We start from the raw sequence: 17,222 nt of genomic DNA on the forward strand, positions 1-17,222 counted from the left end.
TACACTTATTGAAAAATATGAAAATGAATAAAGATTTACAAAGTTTCTTCCAAAACTTGTCACTGAATTTCATCTTAATCAAGCAATTGTTCTACCAGTGTTTTTTCCTAAGCCTCATTCTCATGCTGGAGAAACTGCTTTGCATTCTTGGATTGTAAATGGGCTTTGGCCTATTACATTGACTGGACAAAGCCACATCGAACATCTTCCCAACTGTTCATCTCGTTTGATCCAAACAAGTTGGGGCATCCTGTTTCCAAGAGAACGATTTCCAACTGGCTAGCTGCCTGCATCTCGTTCTGCTATGCTCAGACTGGACTGGCACTGGAGAGTCGTGTCACAGCCCACAAGATTAGAGCTATGGCAGCTTCTGTTGCTTTCCTCAGATCTACTCCCATTGAGGAAATCTGTAAAGCTGCCACCTGGTCCTCAGTTCATACCTTCATGTCTCACTACTGTCTGGAGTCTTTCTCCAGATGGGATGGGCACTTCGGCCAATCCGTAATTCAAAATTTATTTTCCTAAAGGCCAACTCTCCCACCATCCCATTTTATGTTAGCTTGGAGGTCACCCTTGTGTGAGAATATTTTGCCTCCTTGTCCTGGGATAAAGCATAGTTACTTACCGTAACCGGTGTTATCCAGGGACAGCAGGCAGATATTCTCACAACCCACCCTCCTCCCCGGGTTGGCTTCTTAGCTGGATTATCTTAACTGAGAGGCTGCGCGCCCTACATCGGGCGGAAAGGCACTCGCACATGTGCAGTTCGGGCTTTCGCAAACTTTCTAAAGTCTTAAAGTGGTGATGCATTTTTTAAGTGGTCCATACAGGGGCTCCATTGGTGATGTCACCCATGTGTGAGAATATCTGCCTGCTGTCCCTGGATAACACCTGTTACAGTAAGTAACTGTGCTTTTTAGCTGAAAAGTTCTCAGCCAGACTTCCAACTGAAAGGTAAAGATGACAATTACCAGAAGCAATATAAGATATGGAAGCTGAAAACATTTTCTGATTTTCTTCAGCCTAGCATAGTATCTTCTTGGCTTTGCAAATGGTTAATTTATATGGCTTTATGGGTTCTTTCCATTGATGTTTCTTATTATTGTGTTCAATGTGATCTCTCTTATGATCATTACACCAAGTCAGAGGAGCTGTAACCACTTTGAGAGGATTTGATTTGAGCCCTTCTGCTTACTCTTTTGCATTTCCTTCATTCTTTATTACCTTTTTCTTTGTCTGCTTCTCTTCTCTTCCTCACCTTCACCTTCTATTTAGTTCATTTTCTGCCCCTATTCTTCTCTTTCCTTTCCTCCCATTTCATACTACTTCCTCTGCCTTCCATCTTTTGTCTCCTCTGGAAACCTCAAGTCCCTTTTTTTTTCTCTCCATGTTAAGGTTTCCACATCAGCAAATGCCACAGGCTTCCATGATAACTGGAATGAACCACATGACAGCACAAGGAGTCCCATCTGGAATTCGGCCTAATCAGATGTTACCAGAGCAGCAGCAGCAGTTCCTCAGGCATCAGATGCTGAGGGTAAGTGAAAAGGGGTTAAGTAATGACTAGGGCAGCAGATGCAGAGGACAAGTTGACAAGGGCAGATCTGGAGTAGCGACATGGGTGGCACTAGTAGTATCAGAGGAGTAGCAATGCTGAGGTGTTAGTAGGATGAAGAAAATAAGTACTTGAAGCAGCAGTGTTCAGAGGAATTTGAGAGTAACCTGGAACTACTACAGTTGTTACTATTTATTATTTCTATAGCACTACCAGATGCACAATCCCTGCTCGAAAGAGCTTACATTCTGTTATGACAGACACACAGGACATAGAGTGGATCAATATATGGTGCTCATGAAGGGACAAACAAGGGAAGAAGAGGTAGTGAGGGTAGGAGCTATAGCAGGGAAGGAGGACAGATTGAGCCTGGATTTGTATACCGCCAGAGATGGAACTTGACATACTTATTCAGGCAGGTTGTTTCAGTCATATGGTGCAGCAGTGCAGAAGGGGCGGAGTCGAGAGTTGGTAGTAGAGGAGACAGGTACCTGAAGAGAGACTTACCTTAAGAATGGAGTTCCCTGGGCAAGGCATAGGGAGAGATAAGAAAGTAGAAATATTGAGGAGCCGCAGAGTGAATATACTTGTAGATCAGTAAGAGGAGTTGAACTGTATGTGGAAGCAGATAGGGAGCCAGTGAAGCAACTTGAGGAGAGGAATAACATGAGCATAACGACCCTGGCGGAATACGAGGGAGGCAGCAGAATTAGACCCGCAAGAAGCATGTTGCAGTAATCCAGGCAAAACAGCTACTTGGGGGAAAGTAGTAGGCTAGTATGAGAAGCCAACTGCACTTGAGTGCAGCAGACACTGCGATTTGTGAAAGGAGCAATAGATAGTGAGGTATTACATATGAGAAGCAATTGTATAATAGTCCAAACCAACAAGCTAAAAAGAAGCAAAGCACCTGAACAGATGGTACTGAAAGAACTCAAAAATGAATTTGTATATCAGATAGTAGTAATCTGTAACCTTTCATTAAAATCGACAACAGTACCTAAAAATTGGGAAGTAGGTGATCCAGAATAGAGAATGACACGGTAGTTGTTACCCGCCAAAACGGTGACCAAAAAAAAATCGGGGACAAGGCCATTCAGTTAGCACGTGCGGTGAACGAGCATTCGATCCGGCAGCTCCCTCTCTCCCATTGGTCATTCATCTCCCTCCCTCCCTTCTTTTCCCTTACTTTTTCTTGTTGAAACTGGCGATTTCTATAAGGCTATGAGCTGTATTACAGCCGGAGCCTTGAAGTTGCGTCGCGTTGCCTACTGGAAAAATCTCCTCTGACACAACTTCCTGTTTCCGGTTGCATCGGAGGAGACTTTTCTAGCAGGCAACTCGACACAACTTCAAGGCTTCGGCTTGCCTTATAGAAATTGCCAGTTTCGCCACAAGAGAAGGTAAGAGGAAGGGAGGGAGAGAAATGCACGGCTGGCCGGCGGGAGAGAGCTGCTGGACCGTGTGAAGGGTGCTGGGGGTAGGGGGATGGAGAGGAGAAGACGGGGACGGGGCGGTGAAGGGGATGGCAGAGACGGGGATGGGGCGGTGAAGGGGACGGCGGAGACGGGGCGGTGAAGAGGATGGTGGTCCGGGGACGGGGCAGTGACAGGGACAGAATTTTTCCCGTGTCATTCTCTAATCCAGAAAAGTAGACCAAAGAGTCTAATGTTGATGCCAAACAAAATGATAGAAACTATTATAAAGAACTAAATTACTGAATGCATAAATAGATACAGTTTACAAGGAATGGGTCCGGAGTCAACATGGATATAGCCAAGGGAAGTCTTGCTTCACCAGTCTGTTGCATTTTTGAAGGCATGAATAAACATGTGGATAAAGGTGAAGCAATTGATCTAGATTTTCAGAAAGATTTGGCTAACACACAGGTGTCAGAGTTGGTCCTCGAGGGCTGCAATCCAGTCGGGTTTTCAGAATTTCCCCAATGAATATGCATGAGATCTATTAGCATACAATGAAAACAGTGCATGCAGATAGATCTCATGCATATTCATTGGGGAAATCCTGAAAATCCAACTGGATTGCGGCCCTCGAGGAGGGACTTTGACACCCCTGGAAGGGTCTCCTGAGAGACTCCAGAGAAAATGAAAAAGCCATGGGGTAAGGGGTGATGTTCTGTACTGGATTTGGAAACTGGTTAAAAGAGAGAATTGGGTTTAAATGACCAATTCTTTCAATGGAGGAAGTTGACTCGTGGAGCACTGCAGAGCTCTGAACTGAGACTAACGCTCTGTAATATATTTTATAAATGATCTAGAATAGGGGGTGATCAAATTGTAAATGACAACAAATTATTTGAAGTTGTCAAATCATATGTGGATTATGAGAAACTTAAAGAGTATGGCAGATGGAATTTAATGTGAGGCTTATAGAGAAGAATAATCCAAATTGTAGCTACTTGATACTGAGTTCCACACTGGGAGACACCACCCAGGAAAAAGATCAGAGTGTCATCATGAATGGCACATCGAAATCTGCTCAATGTTAGGAAAGGACTGGAGAATCTCACCTTGAGATTGTGTGCAATTCTCCAAATTGGCCTTAGGTACAGATTAAATTGTGAGCTCTCCCGGATTAGAAAAATACCTACTGGGCCTGAACGTACTCATATACCACTTGAATAACTTGCAGGCAGTATATAAGAAATTACATGAAATAAAGTGGGAGCAGAGTATTGTTACAGATATGAAGAAAGGCCAAAGAGGTTAGGGCTCTAGGGATTATGACTGAAGTCTATAAAATACTTGATAGAGTGGAAAAGAGAAACCCAAAAAGTACAAAGACGAGGGGGAACACTGTGAAATTATTTATTTGTTGACAAAATTCTCAACCGCCTGTTCCTAGGCGGCTTTACAAATAGTGACATACCTAAAATAAAGCAAACAAGACTTGTACAAACATCAAAGATTATAGATCATTCAATGTAAACAGTTGATTCACAGTTCTTTACAATACATGAATCTTAAAATCAGAATTCAATTGGAATGCTTCTATAAAAAGTGTAGTTTTGAGCATTTTCTTAAACTTCTGACTATCAGACAGAACTCTTTGCGGTCCAGTTAATTTGTTCCACAGTGTTACTCCTATGATGGAAATAGCAGAAGCTCCCGTATTCTCATAATGCACTTCTGAGAAGTCAATCAATGACAGTCGTATCACAGAGTTCTAAGCTTGCAATAAATACCAAGGAAACCCATGGTAGATGACATTGAACACACAACGAGAGTCGTGAGGACAAGATGTCAAAAGATCAGCCAGGGGTGTATAGTTCAAAAAGTCATTTTATTAGTCAATATATAACAATAGCTCAAAGACTCGACACTGGCAGTGTTTCGGCATATGTGTTCTTAGGTTTTTCTGTAGACACCAGTTTCTACCTCACTTTCTTCAACACTTCTACAGTACGCGTATTCACAGTGCCTACATTCAAGACAGACTGTTGATAAAGGCACTTATGCCGAAACACTGTCAGTGTCGAGTCTTTGAGCTATTGTGGCATAAGAACATAAGAATAGCCTTACTGAGTCAGACCAATGGTCCTTCAAGCCCAGTAGCCCATTCTCACGGTGGCTAATCCAGGTTACTAGTACCTGGCCAAAACCCAAGGAGTAGCAATATTCCATGCTACCGATCCAGGGTAAGCAGTGGCTTCCCCCATGTCTTTCTCAATAACAGACTATGGACATTTCCTTCAGGAACTTGTCCAACCCTTTCTTAATCCACTCTTATCACATCCTCTGGTAACGCTTCCAGAGCTTAACTATTCTCTGAGTGGGAAAAAAAAATGTTCTCCTATTGGTTTTAAAAGTGTTTTCCTGTAACTTCATCGAGTGTCCCCTAGTCTTTGTAATTTTTGACAGAGTGACTAATAAAGTGACTTTTTGAACTATACACCCCTGGCTGATCTTTCGACATTTTGTCCTCATGATTTCTCGTTGTGTGTTGTCGTCTCGTCATTGAGGCCTGTTCTTGGCTTCTGATTCAAATGACTTTGAACACCAGTATTAATGTCTTGAAAATAATACGTAAGTGTACAGTGTAGTTTCTTCAACCAAGGTGTTATGTGTTAGAAAGTCCGTACACCACAGATTAACCTTGCAGCAGTGTTTTGGATCATCCCTCCAGACCGGCACAGATGGATGGGTTTATGCTCCTCTGCCAGCAGGTGGAGATTGAAAACACATTGACTTTTGGCAGTAGTACAAGTGGGCTGTACAGTCCCAACTACAATCAGACTCCAGCAGGTGGAAGTGGTAAGCCTGTGCAGTCTTTCCTCTTGTTAGTTAGGGCCTGTTGGATCTGATTAGTGGCCTTTTTATTGTACCTTTTTGGCTTTCCAGACAGAACTTGGGGGACCCTTTTGGGGGGTCCATCTGACCACAGGGGTGCCACATTCAAGTGGTCGAGTCCCACCACCCAAATTTTGATTAGAGATGCCTGAGCTGTACGCCTTTCCACAGCCAGACAAAGACAACAGCTTTGAGAGCCTGTGGGGTCTGCTCCTTTGTTACTTAAAGTTTTTATTTAAAAAAAAAGGCCTGAGGCAAGTGCCAGTCTCAAAGGAAGCCTTTAATTATGCTTAATTGATTTTTATTGCTAACCGGCACTTAGATTTTTCTCCCTAGCAGTTAACAATGAGCGCTTTAAAGAAATTGAAAAAGTGCTCATTGTGCTTCCGATGAGCAATTTATGAGGGCGGCGTCTGCCCAAAGTGCTCTGGCTTCAGCAAGGGGGAATCCTCATTGGCTTTGTGTGCCAGTGAGTGTGGTTCCCCTTTGCACATGCACCGCTCATCGGCTATAGGCAGTGGGGAGGCCCAGACTTCCCCTACCGCCTACACAGGGATTTCCCTAGCATCAGGTTTCCCTTACCACCGATAGTACTGGGGATTCCCTTATCACTACAGCTGATGCTGTCTGCAGTTCTGCTTTAGCAGCTGGGTTCATTCAGGCCTATTTGCCAATACAGACATCGGGGGAGATTGTTTCAGTGGGCTTTTCGTCAGTTTTGGCTCTGCCATTTTGCCTGTTGCCTCGAGTAACCTCCCTCCTGTTTCAGAAAGACAGGAACAGGTCTTGGGTGTTTCTTATTCACTGGCAATGCACGCCTTTTTGCCGCCAGGGGTTTTGCCCCTGATTTTGTATTAGCCATGAACAAGGCTTACTTGCAGGCGGCTGGGAGATCTGCTTCTTTCCCGGGGATCTCTGGTTCATAGTAACATAGTAAATGACGGCAGATAAAAACTCAAATGGTCCATCCAGTCTGCCCAACCATACATGCTCCATAAATTAATTATTTAGTTTAAATGGTCCTTTTTCTTAGATATTTCTAGGCCAGAAACCCAGATCTCGGCCCTTTAGTGTGCTTAGGTTCCATCTACTGGAGTCTCCATCAAAGCTCACTCCAGTCCATTTTAACCATCCCAGCCATCAAAGCCCTCCCCAACCCGTCCTCAACTGAAGGGCCATATATGGGACACAGGCCATGCAAGCCTGTCTAGTACTGGCCTTAGTTCCTTCAATGTATACCCATTATTTTCTGATTAGAGATCCTTTGTGTTCATCTCATGCTTGTTTGAACTCTGTCACCATTTTCTTCACCACCTTCCACACATCAACCACCCTCTCCATAAAGAAGAATTTCCTAACATTACTCTTGAATCTACCATCCCTCAACCTCAAATTATGCCCCCTGGTTTTACCATTTTCCTTTCTCTGGAATAGATTTTGTTCTAGGTTAATACCTTTCAAATATTGGAACGTCTGAATAATATCTCCCCTGTCCCTCCTTTCCTCTAGGGTATACATATTCAGGGCTTCCAGTCTCTCCTCATATGTCTTCTGGCACAAACCTCCTACCATTTTCATCGCATTCTTCGGGAGGTCTCTCCCTTGGCATCTGCCCCCATCCATCCCCCTGCCTCCGTCCAAGCATCCACGGGTTTCATGGAATGAGGATATTTTCTTCACTGACGCGGTTTCTCCTAATGAGGATCTTGATTTCCTGGATGACCCCCAAGATCCTCTCGGGAGGGGGGGATGATGCGGACAGTTGTGTTTCTGAGCCACCAGCTGCTGTGGATGCTTTGGTCGTGCGCATTTTTCACCGGGAAGAGCTGCAGGAGCTTATTCTTCAGGTGACTTCTGTTTTGCACTTTGAGGAAGAAACTAAGGCCCCCCCCTTGGATTGTGGACCCTCTACTTCAGGGGATCCAATCAGCCTCCCATTCTTTTCCTATGCATCGGGATATTTGGGATGTGTTGCACGCTCAGTGGAAGACTCCAGATGCGCCGTTTCACTTGGCGAGATCCATGACTCGTTTTTACCCCATTCCTGATGTGGATAGGGATACCTTCAAGTCTCCCATGGTTTATGCTGTGTTCTCAGCCATTGCTCGCAGGCATACGGTGTCGTTGGAAGGTGGTTCAGCCTTGAGAGACCCCCAGGACCGCAAGATGGAGTCTCTCCTTAAACAGAGTTTTGACATGAGTCTGGTGACCCAGGCTTGTTTCTGGTAATCCAACCATGTTCTTGATAGGGAGTCGGCTGACTGGTCCTTAGTGGATCAGGAGGTGGTGAAGATTGAGCTCGGCACTTCTTATCTTTCTGATGCCAAGTATGATTTGTTGCCGGCGTCTTCCAAGTCTATGGCCCTCAGAGTACCCTGTGACTTCGTGGTTGGTTGGCGGATGCAGCCTCTTAAGTTGAAGCTCAATAAATTTCCTCTTCCTTTTTGAGTAGTAGTTGGGTAAGCTTGTTCAGGCCTTGAGTGACTCGAAGGTGCCTCTGCTTCCAGAGAGCCAACCATGCCTAGTGTCTCGGGGTGGCGCCAGTCATGGGTGTCTGAGTGAGTTTCTGCAGTATCACCCTAGCCGTGGTTTGGCCTCTTTCCCTTCCAGAGGACACTTCTTTCAGTGCATGCAGTCCTTTCAGGGAGGCCACCGGAGAGGTCGTGACTCTACCGGTGGCTCCACTTCCACCCATCAGGCCCACTTACTGTGTTCAGGTCCTTCCCCTGGTTCCGGTGGGAGTTTACCAGGGGTGGGCCGAGATCACGTCAGATCAGTGGGTCCTAGAGGTGATTCGGGACGGCTATGTTCTCGAGTTTTACCAGCCCTTGCCAGATCTTTTCCTCTTTTCTCCTTGTCAGGTTACTTGAAAGAAGCAAGTGTTTCAGCAGACACTGCAGAGGTTGCAGGACCTCAAAGCAGTGGTTCCAGTGCCTCCTCCAGAGATTTGCACTGGCAGGTACTCCATTTACTTCGTGGTGCCCAAGAAAGAGGGGTCTTTTCGGCCTAATTTGGATTTGAAAGGTGTAAACAGGGCTCTCCGGGTTCCGTCTTTTCGCATGGAGACCCTGAAGTCCATGATTCTCGCTGTTCAGCCTGGGGAATTTCTGACTTCTCTCAACCTAATGGAGGCCTACCTTTATATTCTGATTTGGCCCTCCTATCAGTTTCAAATTTTATTAAGATTTGTTGTACACGCAATGTCAAATACTTCAATGTGTAAAACATTTTAAAAATAGGGGACAAAACTGTTTTATACAATTAAATACTAAGTATATACGTACAAATAAATAACTGGTACAGAAGATAATGTGGATGAACTACAATCTTTAAAGAAAGAGAAGAAACATTTAAGGAAAAACACATCCAGTGGGTAACACAAAAAAAAGGATATAAAAGCAAAAATAAGCATAGGAAAGAAGGAAGAGAAGTTTGCGACCTATGCTTAGGTGTAATTAAAATCTAAATTTTAGCTCATGAGAATTAATGATTGGTAAGTTATACTATCTATATCTCAAATGCATCCTTATACAGGAAACTTTTTAAAGAACGTTTAAATTTTTCTAAAGAGGATTCATTTCGTAAGTAAATTGTTCCAGAGCTGGGGTGCTATAACCGAGAAAATAGATCTCCTGGTCCCTATTACTTTTAAAGAAGGGGTAGTTAGTAAATGTTGTTCTGTTGATCTAAGCGCCCTGAGTGAAGAATACGGTATCAAGAGAAGATCCAAAAATATCGGAGTATTAGATTGTTGAATTTTAAATGTTAACAGTATAATTTTAAAAGTTATTCTGTGTGTAATTGGTAATTAGTATGCTGCTTGTAGAAGTGGTGTGACGTGGTCATATTTTTTTGAATTAGTAATAATTTTTATTGCTGTATTTTGTATTATCTGTAATCTTCTTATTTCTTTTTGGGTTATACCATGATATAATGTATTGCAATAGTCAAGCCTAGAAATAATTAATGAGTGAATGAGAATATTAAGAGCTTCTGGTTTTAGAACTTTTGTGATTTTGGGAAACATAGAAACATGACGGCAGATAAAGGCCAAATGGCCCATCTATTCTGCCCATCAGTTTTGTTCCCTTCTTTTTGGTCTGGCCACAACTCTGCAGACTTTCACCAAGGTTATGGTGGTGGTGGCGCAGTGGCCTTGCACAAGGAGGGCATTCTGGTTCATCCCTATCTGAACAACTGGTTGATTCGAGCAAAGTTTTTTCAGGAGAGCTCCCAAGTCATGGCTCAGGTCATGGAGTTTTTGCAGTCGCTGGGTTTGGTTGTCAACCTGTCCAAATGCCGGTTGACTCCGTCTCAGTGCTTGGAGTTAGAGAGTTGCGCGGGGACAGAAATCCCACCCGTCCCCGCCAAAGTCCCACCCGTCCCCGTGAGGAATCCCACCCATCCCCGCGAGGAATCCCTCCATCCCCACCCGTCCCCGCGAGGAATCCCCTCCGTCCCCACCCGTCCCTATAAACTACAGAAATAGTTATTTCATTTAATTATGCTATTGAATTAAAGGCTCTGGTAGAAACCCATTTACAAATAAGCAAAAAGACTTTATTAATTTAGAAATATTAATTGGGAAGAATACATACTTTGTAAACGGGTTTCTACCAGAGCCTCTAATGTTTATAAATTTTTATCAACACAACTAATATACTTCTTTATCCTAAAGCAAAAAAAAAAAAAAGAAATATAATTTTATTTTCCTACCTTTGTTGCCAGGTTTCTGCTTTCCTCATATTCTCATTCAATTCCTTCCATCCACTGTCTCTCTTCTCTCTGCATCTTCCATTTGCTCTGTTTCTGTGCCTCCCTTTCTCCCCCCTTCCAAATTGGTCTGGCACCCATCTTCTTCCCTCCGCTCCCCCCATAGTCTGGCATCTCTGTCTTCTTCCCTGCCAGCGTCTTCTCCCCACTCTCTCTTCCCCATTTTCTTTCAGCGTCCTTCTCCCCCCCCCATCTTCCCCATGTCCTGTCAGCGTCCTTCTCCCCCCATGTCTTCCCCATGTGCTTTCAGTGTCCTTCTTCCCCCTCTGTCTTCCCCATGTCCTTTCAGCGTCCTTCTCCCTCCCGTATTCCCCATGTCCTGTCAGCGTCCTTCTCCCCCCTATGTCTTCCCCATGTGCTTTCAGTGTCCTTCTTCCCCCTCTGTCTTCCCCATGTCCTTTCAGCGTCCTTCTCCCTCCCGTATTCCCCATGTCCTTTCAGCGTCCTTCTCCCCCCTCAGTTTTACCTTAAGCGCCTTTTCCTCTCCACTCTACCTTTCCTCCCTTTCTCCCTCTCTGCTCCTTACCTTTGTTGCGCTTACCCGCCTGACTGACAACAGAACAGGCCCAGTCCAACAAACCTCCCTGCCCTGTTGCCGCGAATCTAAATTACCTTCTTACAGCAGCTGGAGTATTGAAGCTGCCGTAAGAAAGTAATTTTGACGGTTTGACGGACCGGGCCTCTTGTCGGTCGATCGGGGGACCTGGCTGGCTGTGCTGCACCCGGGGCGGACCGCCCCCCACCTTGTACCACTGCCTTTTCCCTGCCTGCCCTGCCGCAGCACACAGCCGAACAGAAGTCTTCACGATGTCAGCACTGACGTCGGAGAGAGGGAGGGCTTTGCTTAAGCCCTCCCTCCAACGTCAGCGCTGACATCAGGAAGACTTCCGTTCGGCTGTGTGCGGCAGGGCAGGTAGGGAGACGAGCCTCGGCAGGAACCCCGCGACCCTCGGAGGCGTCCCCACGGGATCCCTGTAACCCTAGGGGGCGTCCCCAGGGGATCCCCGTGACCCGAAGGGGGAACCTGCGGGATTCCCGTCGTCCCCGTTCCCGTGCAGCTCTCTACTTGGAGTATCTCAGAGTTCTATTCGACACCATTCTGGGGAAATTCTTCTTGGCCTGGGTGGTGAAGTCGCAGATTCGTGCCCTGATGGATTCTCGTTGCCTTCTGTCACAGGATTTTCTCCAGGTCTTGGGGTCGATGGCGGCCTCTTTGAAAGTGGCTCAGTGGGCTCACATGCACCTCCTTCTGTATGCTCTTCAACTGTGGTCCCCCCAGATTCACGATCTGGACTCTCCCATCCCTCTTTGGAGGCTAGTTCATCGCAGCCTGCGCTGGTGGTTTCAGTATTTCAATCTGGTTGAGGGGGTGAGTCTGGATCAGCCCCAGTGGACAGTGCTTCTCACAGACACCAGTCTCCTCGGTTGGGGAGCACAATGTCTCAGTCGTTCAGCTCAGAGCAGCTGGTCACTGGTGGAGGCTTCCTGGTTAATCAGTCTTCTGAGACCAGAGCCATTCAGTTGGCGTTGGCAGCTTTCCAGTCACTGAAAGGCACTTCAGGTTCTCTCCAACAATGCCACAGTGGTGGCTTACGTCAATCATCAGGGGGGGAACCAAGAGTCATCTGGTAGCACAGAAGGCATCTGTTCTCATGGAGTGGGCAAAGGCTCACCTTCTGGACATCGCAGCTTCCCATATGTGAGGGTGGACAATGTCCAGGCAGACTTCCTCAGTCGGCATGTGCTTGATCCTGGTGAGTGGTGTCTTGGGATGGAAGCCTTCAATCTGATAGTTCAGTTGTGGGGTCTTCCAATCATGGATCTCATGGCTATGAGTGTCAATACCAAGTCGCCGAGGTTCTTGAGTCAGCACAGGCCGAGGAGCTGAATGCGCTGGTGCAGGCTTGGCCAACAGACGGCCTATTGTATGTCTTTCCTCTATAGCCATTGGTGGGCATAGTTCTTCTTTACATTGCTCAGCACACAGGCCACGTGATCCTGGTGGCTCCAGATTCGCCCAGGTGCCCATGGTACGTGGATCTGGCTTGTTTTCTCATGGCAGATCCTCTTCCTCTGCCACTCTCGCCCGACCTTTTGACTCAGGGTCCCAGTCCCATGTTCGATCCGGGTCCCTTTTATCTTACAGCTTGGCTCTTGAAAAGGATTGCCTACATAAAAAAAAGATATTCTAATAAGGTGATCTCTACCCTCTTGGGCTCTCGGAGACTTTCCACCTCTTGGGCCTTTGTGCGCATTTGGCGTCTTTTTAAGGAGTAGTGTTCCGCTCGTGACGTGGTTCTCCTTCGCGCGTCTTTGCCTCACATCTTGGAGTTATTGTAGGATGGCCTGGAGCAGTGCCTTGCCTGGTCTTCCCTAAGGGTTCAGGTTGTGGCTTTGTCTTCTTTTTGCTGTCTGTTGTGTGGTCGGTGTTTGGCCTCTTCTCCAGATGTGATTCATTTCTTAAGAGCGGCGAAATTGCTCCGGCCTCCAGTTAGTCCTTTGGTTTCAGCCTGGGATCTCAATCTGGTTCTTTCAGTTCTCGTTCGTCCTCCTTTTGTGCCTCTGAGCTCCTGCACATTGAAGGACCTTACTCTCGAGGCTGTTTTCCTGGTGGCCATTAGTTCTGTGAGATGTGTTTCCGAACTAGGCCTTTTTATGTAGACCTCCCTTCCTGGAGTTCTCTAGAGAGTGGTTCTAAGGTCGTTTCTCCTTTTCATGTCAACCTGTTAGTTTCCCTTCCAGTCTTGGATAGTCAGGAGTGCTTATGTTTAGCAGACCCAGGAGTTCTGTCAGTCAGATTGTCTTTTTGTCCTTCTAGTGGGCCCTCATAAGGGGAATAGTGCTTCTAAAGCTACGATTGCATGCTGGATCAAGGAAGCTATCGCTTCAGCGTACCTTCTTCAGAAGAAACCTATTCTGGCTTTTCTCAAAGCTCATTCCACTTGGGATCAGGTAGTTTCTTGGGCTGAGAGTTCTCTTGTGCCCCCAGTGGATATCTGTCAGGCTGCGGTTTGGTCTTTTCTCCATTCCTTTGTTCATCACTACTGCATGGACATTTAGGTGTGTCAGAACATGGTGTTTGGTGAGGGTGTCCTTGTGGTGCCCTTTCAAGGGTCCCACCCATGATGGGTACTGCTTTAGTATGTCTCATCTGTCTGTGCTGGTCTGGAGGGGAGATTAAAAAGGAGAAATTAGGTTCTTACCTGCTAGTTTGCTTTTAGTTCCTCCAGAGTGGCACAGAACCCGCCCTGTCGTTTTATTTGGGGTTTTTTTTGCGAAAAGTCGGTTTTTCTGCGATATATTTTCTTGGTTTTGGGGAGTGTAATAGGAGTAACAGGTTTGGTTCGTCTGTTTTAGCTGGCGAACTATGTGGACACTTTGAAGGTTTTTTGTTCTAGTCAGTATCCAACAGTGTCTCATTGTTCATTCCAGACAACTAATTTGTCATCTCCATATGAGAGTGGAGTTGTTGTGTATATAGTTCACGGTTCTTAAGTTCTTAGTTAGTTCCTGCTTGGCTATTCTTCAGACTTATTGTAGATGGGACTGCACAGCCCACTTGTACTACTGCCAAAAGTCAATGTGTTCTCAGTCTCCACCTGCTGGCAGAGGAGCGTAAACCCATCCATCTGTGCCGGTCTGGGGGGACTAAAATAAAGAAAATTAGCAGGTAAGAATCTAATTTCTCCTTTAAACAAATTGAAGAAAATATTTTTCCACCCAATGCTTGATTAAGCTCTGCAACTTGTTGCTAGAGGCCAGTAAATGCAGTTAGCATAGCTGGGTTTGAAAAAGATTTAGACAAGTTCCAGGAAGAAAAATCTCTATACCATTAAGTTAGACGTGGTGAAAGCCACTGCTTATCCTTGGGAATCAGTAGCTTGAACCTTCTAGTTTTGAGGATTTTGTTAAGTACTTTGGAAACAGGATACTGGGCTAGATGGACGGTTTAATCCAGTTTGGCACGTTCGTAAGGAGATGCTGGATGTTTCAGCGCATCCTGTTCCAGTGAAGATGTTTTTTTCCCCTTCTTCTAGCAACAGACCCCATCACAGCAGCAGGCTCCAGCACAGCAGCAAGTAGCAGCAGTTGCTCAGCCACAGTCCCAGGGTCAGCCTCCAGGGCTAAGCATGCAGGCTCTTCCCCCACAGCAGCCATTGGTAAGTGTGTCTTTGGATGTTAGTCTTCCTTAAAAGGCGGCTAGTATTAATCTCGGTCCATCTTGTCCTCTCCAGTTTCAGCGTCAGGGCTTACAGCAGACACAGCAGCAGCAACAGACAGCAGCTCTTGTTCGACAACTACAGCAGCAACTTTCCAGTAAGTATTTCTAGCAGTCCTTTCCTCCCTTCTCCTGTAAGTGCTTTCTCTTTTACTCTACTTGCTTCTTTCTTTCTTGTCCCTATTCCTGTGTGCCAGTTGCTTAAAGAAACTAATCTGTTCACATTGTCTGGTGCAAAAAAAACCCACCTCTTTCATTTATAAAAGCAATTGGTCACAGGGGTTAGAGCTACAGCCTCAGCACCCTGAGGTTGTGTATTCAAATTCCATGCTGCTCCTTGTGACACTGAGCAAGTCACTTAATCCCCCATTGCCCCGGGTGCAAGCCTGCTGGGACAGACAAAGAAAAATGCTTGCGAACCTGAATGTAAACCGCTTAGGTTATAAGTAGTATATAAATACTAAAAATAAATAAATTAGCAGCCCACCAATCTATGGCAGATGAGGAACAGGGAATAACCGGTTCACCTATGGACCAAATTAACTCAATTACCACAATGGTGGAAGGCGATTCATTACCAGAGTCATCGGGTAAGTTATAGTGTAGCATTGAAGATTTGACAGAGCCTGATAAAGATGTTGCTGAAGAAGCAGATGAAAAATAATAAGATCTACTTAGACGACATCCCAAACAAACTGTTGTTAATCTTTAATTTTTTGACGCGAAGATCAAGTGCAGAAGCAATTTGTTGTCAGTTGTGGTCAGAGTTTTTAAACCGTCCCATCTTATTTGGCATGAATTTATTCTTCAATCTAGATCTATACATATGATGGATCTTCATCTCTAATTGCCCATTTTCTCTGTAAATGGCAAAGTGTTGGCAATATGATTGAGTGTCATTTCCTTGTCTTTGAATACTTTGTCAAGAGCCTTCATTGAAAAGTGACCAAGTGCTATTCTGCAGAGTACTTCTTCCCTGCTAGTTGTTTCTTGGTTTACAAAAGAGCCCAGGAAGTTGAAATCCTTTGCAACTTCTATTCTATCGCCTTCAAGCTCAAAATCTTCATCATTTTCTGTGTTCATGATCTTCATCTTATTCAGTTCTAATCCCCATGTTATGACTTTCAGCTTTGACTTTTCTCAGTAGATACAGCATGTCTTCTTTGCTGTTGGTGATGAGCGTTGTATCATCTGCATAGTGTAGGTTGTTTATATTTCGGCCACCAACTTTGAAACCATTGCTCTCTTCTTCCAAATTTGCTTTTCTGAAGATGGCTATGCCATAAAGGTTGAACAGGTAAGGTGACAAGATGCATCCTTGCCTGATGCCACATTTTATTGGAAACCAATCAGTGTTGCCATATTCTGTTCTCTCTGCAGTTTCTTGATTTCCATAGAGGCTTTTTATCAGCTGAATTATGTATTTGGGTATTCCCATTTGTGCTAGAGTTCTCTATAGTTTATCGTGATCCACATAGTCAAAAGCTTTGATGTAGTTGATGAAGCAAAAATATAAGAGCTTTTGGTATTCTTTGCTCTTCTCCAATATTCATCTAATATTGGCAATAATGTCTCTTGTTCTTCGACCTTTTCTGAAACCAGCCTGAACTTCAGGTAGTTCTTGCTCAACGTATGATTGTAGCCTTCATTGCATCATTTTCAGCAATATTTTGTTGACGTGTGGAATTAATGCAATCGTTCTGTAGTTGTTACAGTCCTTAGCATCACCTTTCTTCGGTATAGGTATAAACAGTGATCTTCTCCAATCAATTGGCCATGTTTTCTCCTTCCAAATCTGTTACACATTTGAGTGAGGACCATGATAGCACCTTCTGAGCCTTTGATTAATTCAATTGGAATACCATCGATACCAGGTGACTTGTTTTTCGATAAAGCTTTAATTTCTGCCATGACTTCTTCTTTTAAAATATCTGGTTCTTCTTCAATGTCGGTTTCCAGTTTTGTAAGCTGAAGTCTAAGCAACCCTTTAGTTCTAGATGCCTAATAGACTGTTTCTCTCTTTCTCTAAATAAGATTGATTTAATTTTAGGGAACAGGACATTTTTTAAAACAACCACCTAATAATCGTCACTCATATGTGAAATCTGTTGAAGCTAAGATTCAGTTTATATTTTTCTGTATGGTGTTTAAAATATATCAAGGGGAGGTACCATCTTTTATGCCCCCCTTGTATTATCAGAACAAAAAAGACCATCTCTAGGCTGCGAGTTATACAGAATACCACAGTCATAAGAACATAAGTACTGCCCTCTCCGGATCAGACCTTCAGTCCATCAGGTCCGGCGATCCGCACACGCGGAGGCCCAGCCAGGTGTACCTTGGCGTAAGCTTAGTCACTCGTATC

At 44.8% G+C, this 17,222-nt stretch overlaps 1 protein-coding gene across 1 annotated transcript in view; it reads left to right on the plus strand.

Annotated features, from left to right (window-relative positions):
• Positions 1 to 17,222, plus strand: part of MED12 (mediator complex subunit 12) — a 708,291-nt gene that overhangs the window by 683,447 nt on the left and 7,622 nt on the right. The window contains exons 41-43 of the mRNA XM_033943934.1: positions 1,396 to 1,537; positions 14,676 to 14,798; positions 14,874 to 14,955. Coding sequence (XP_033799825.1) covers positions 1,396 to 1,537; positions 14,676 to 14,798; positions 14,874 to 14,955 — 347 coding nt within the window. The remainder of the gene's footprint in view (positions 1 to 1,395; positions 1,538 to 14,675; positions 14,799 to 14,873; positions 14,956 to 17,222) is intronic.

Source organism: Geotrypetes seraphini, chromosome 5 (genome assembly GCF_902459505.1).
Source record: "Geotrypetes seraphini chromosome 5, aGeoSer1.1, whole genome shotgun sequence".
Lineage (NCBI taxonomy): Eukaryota > Metazoa > Chordata > Amphibia > Gymnophiona > Dermophiidae > Geotrypetes > Geotrypetes seraphini.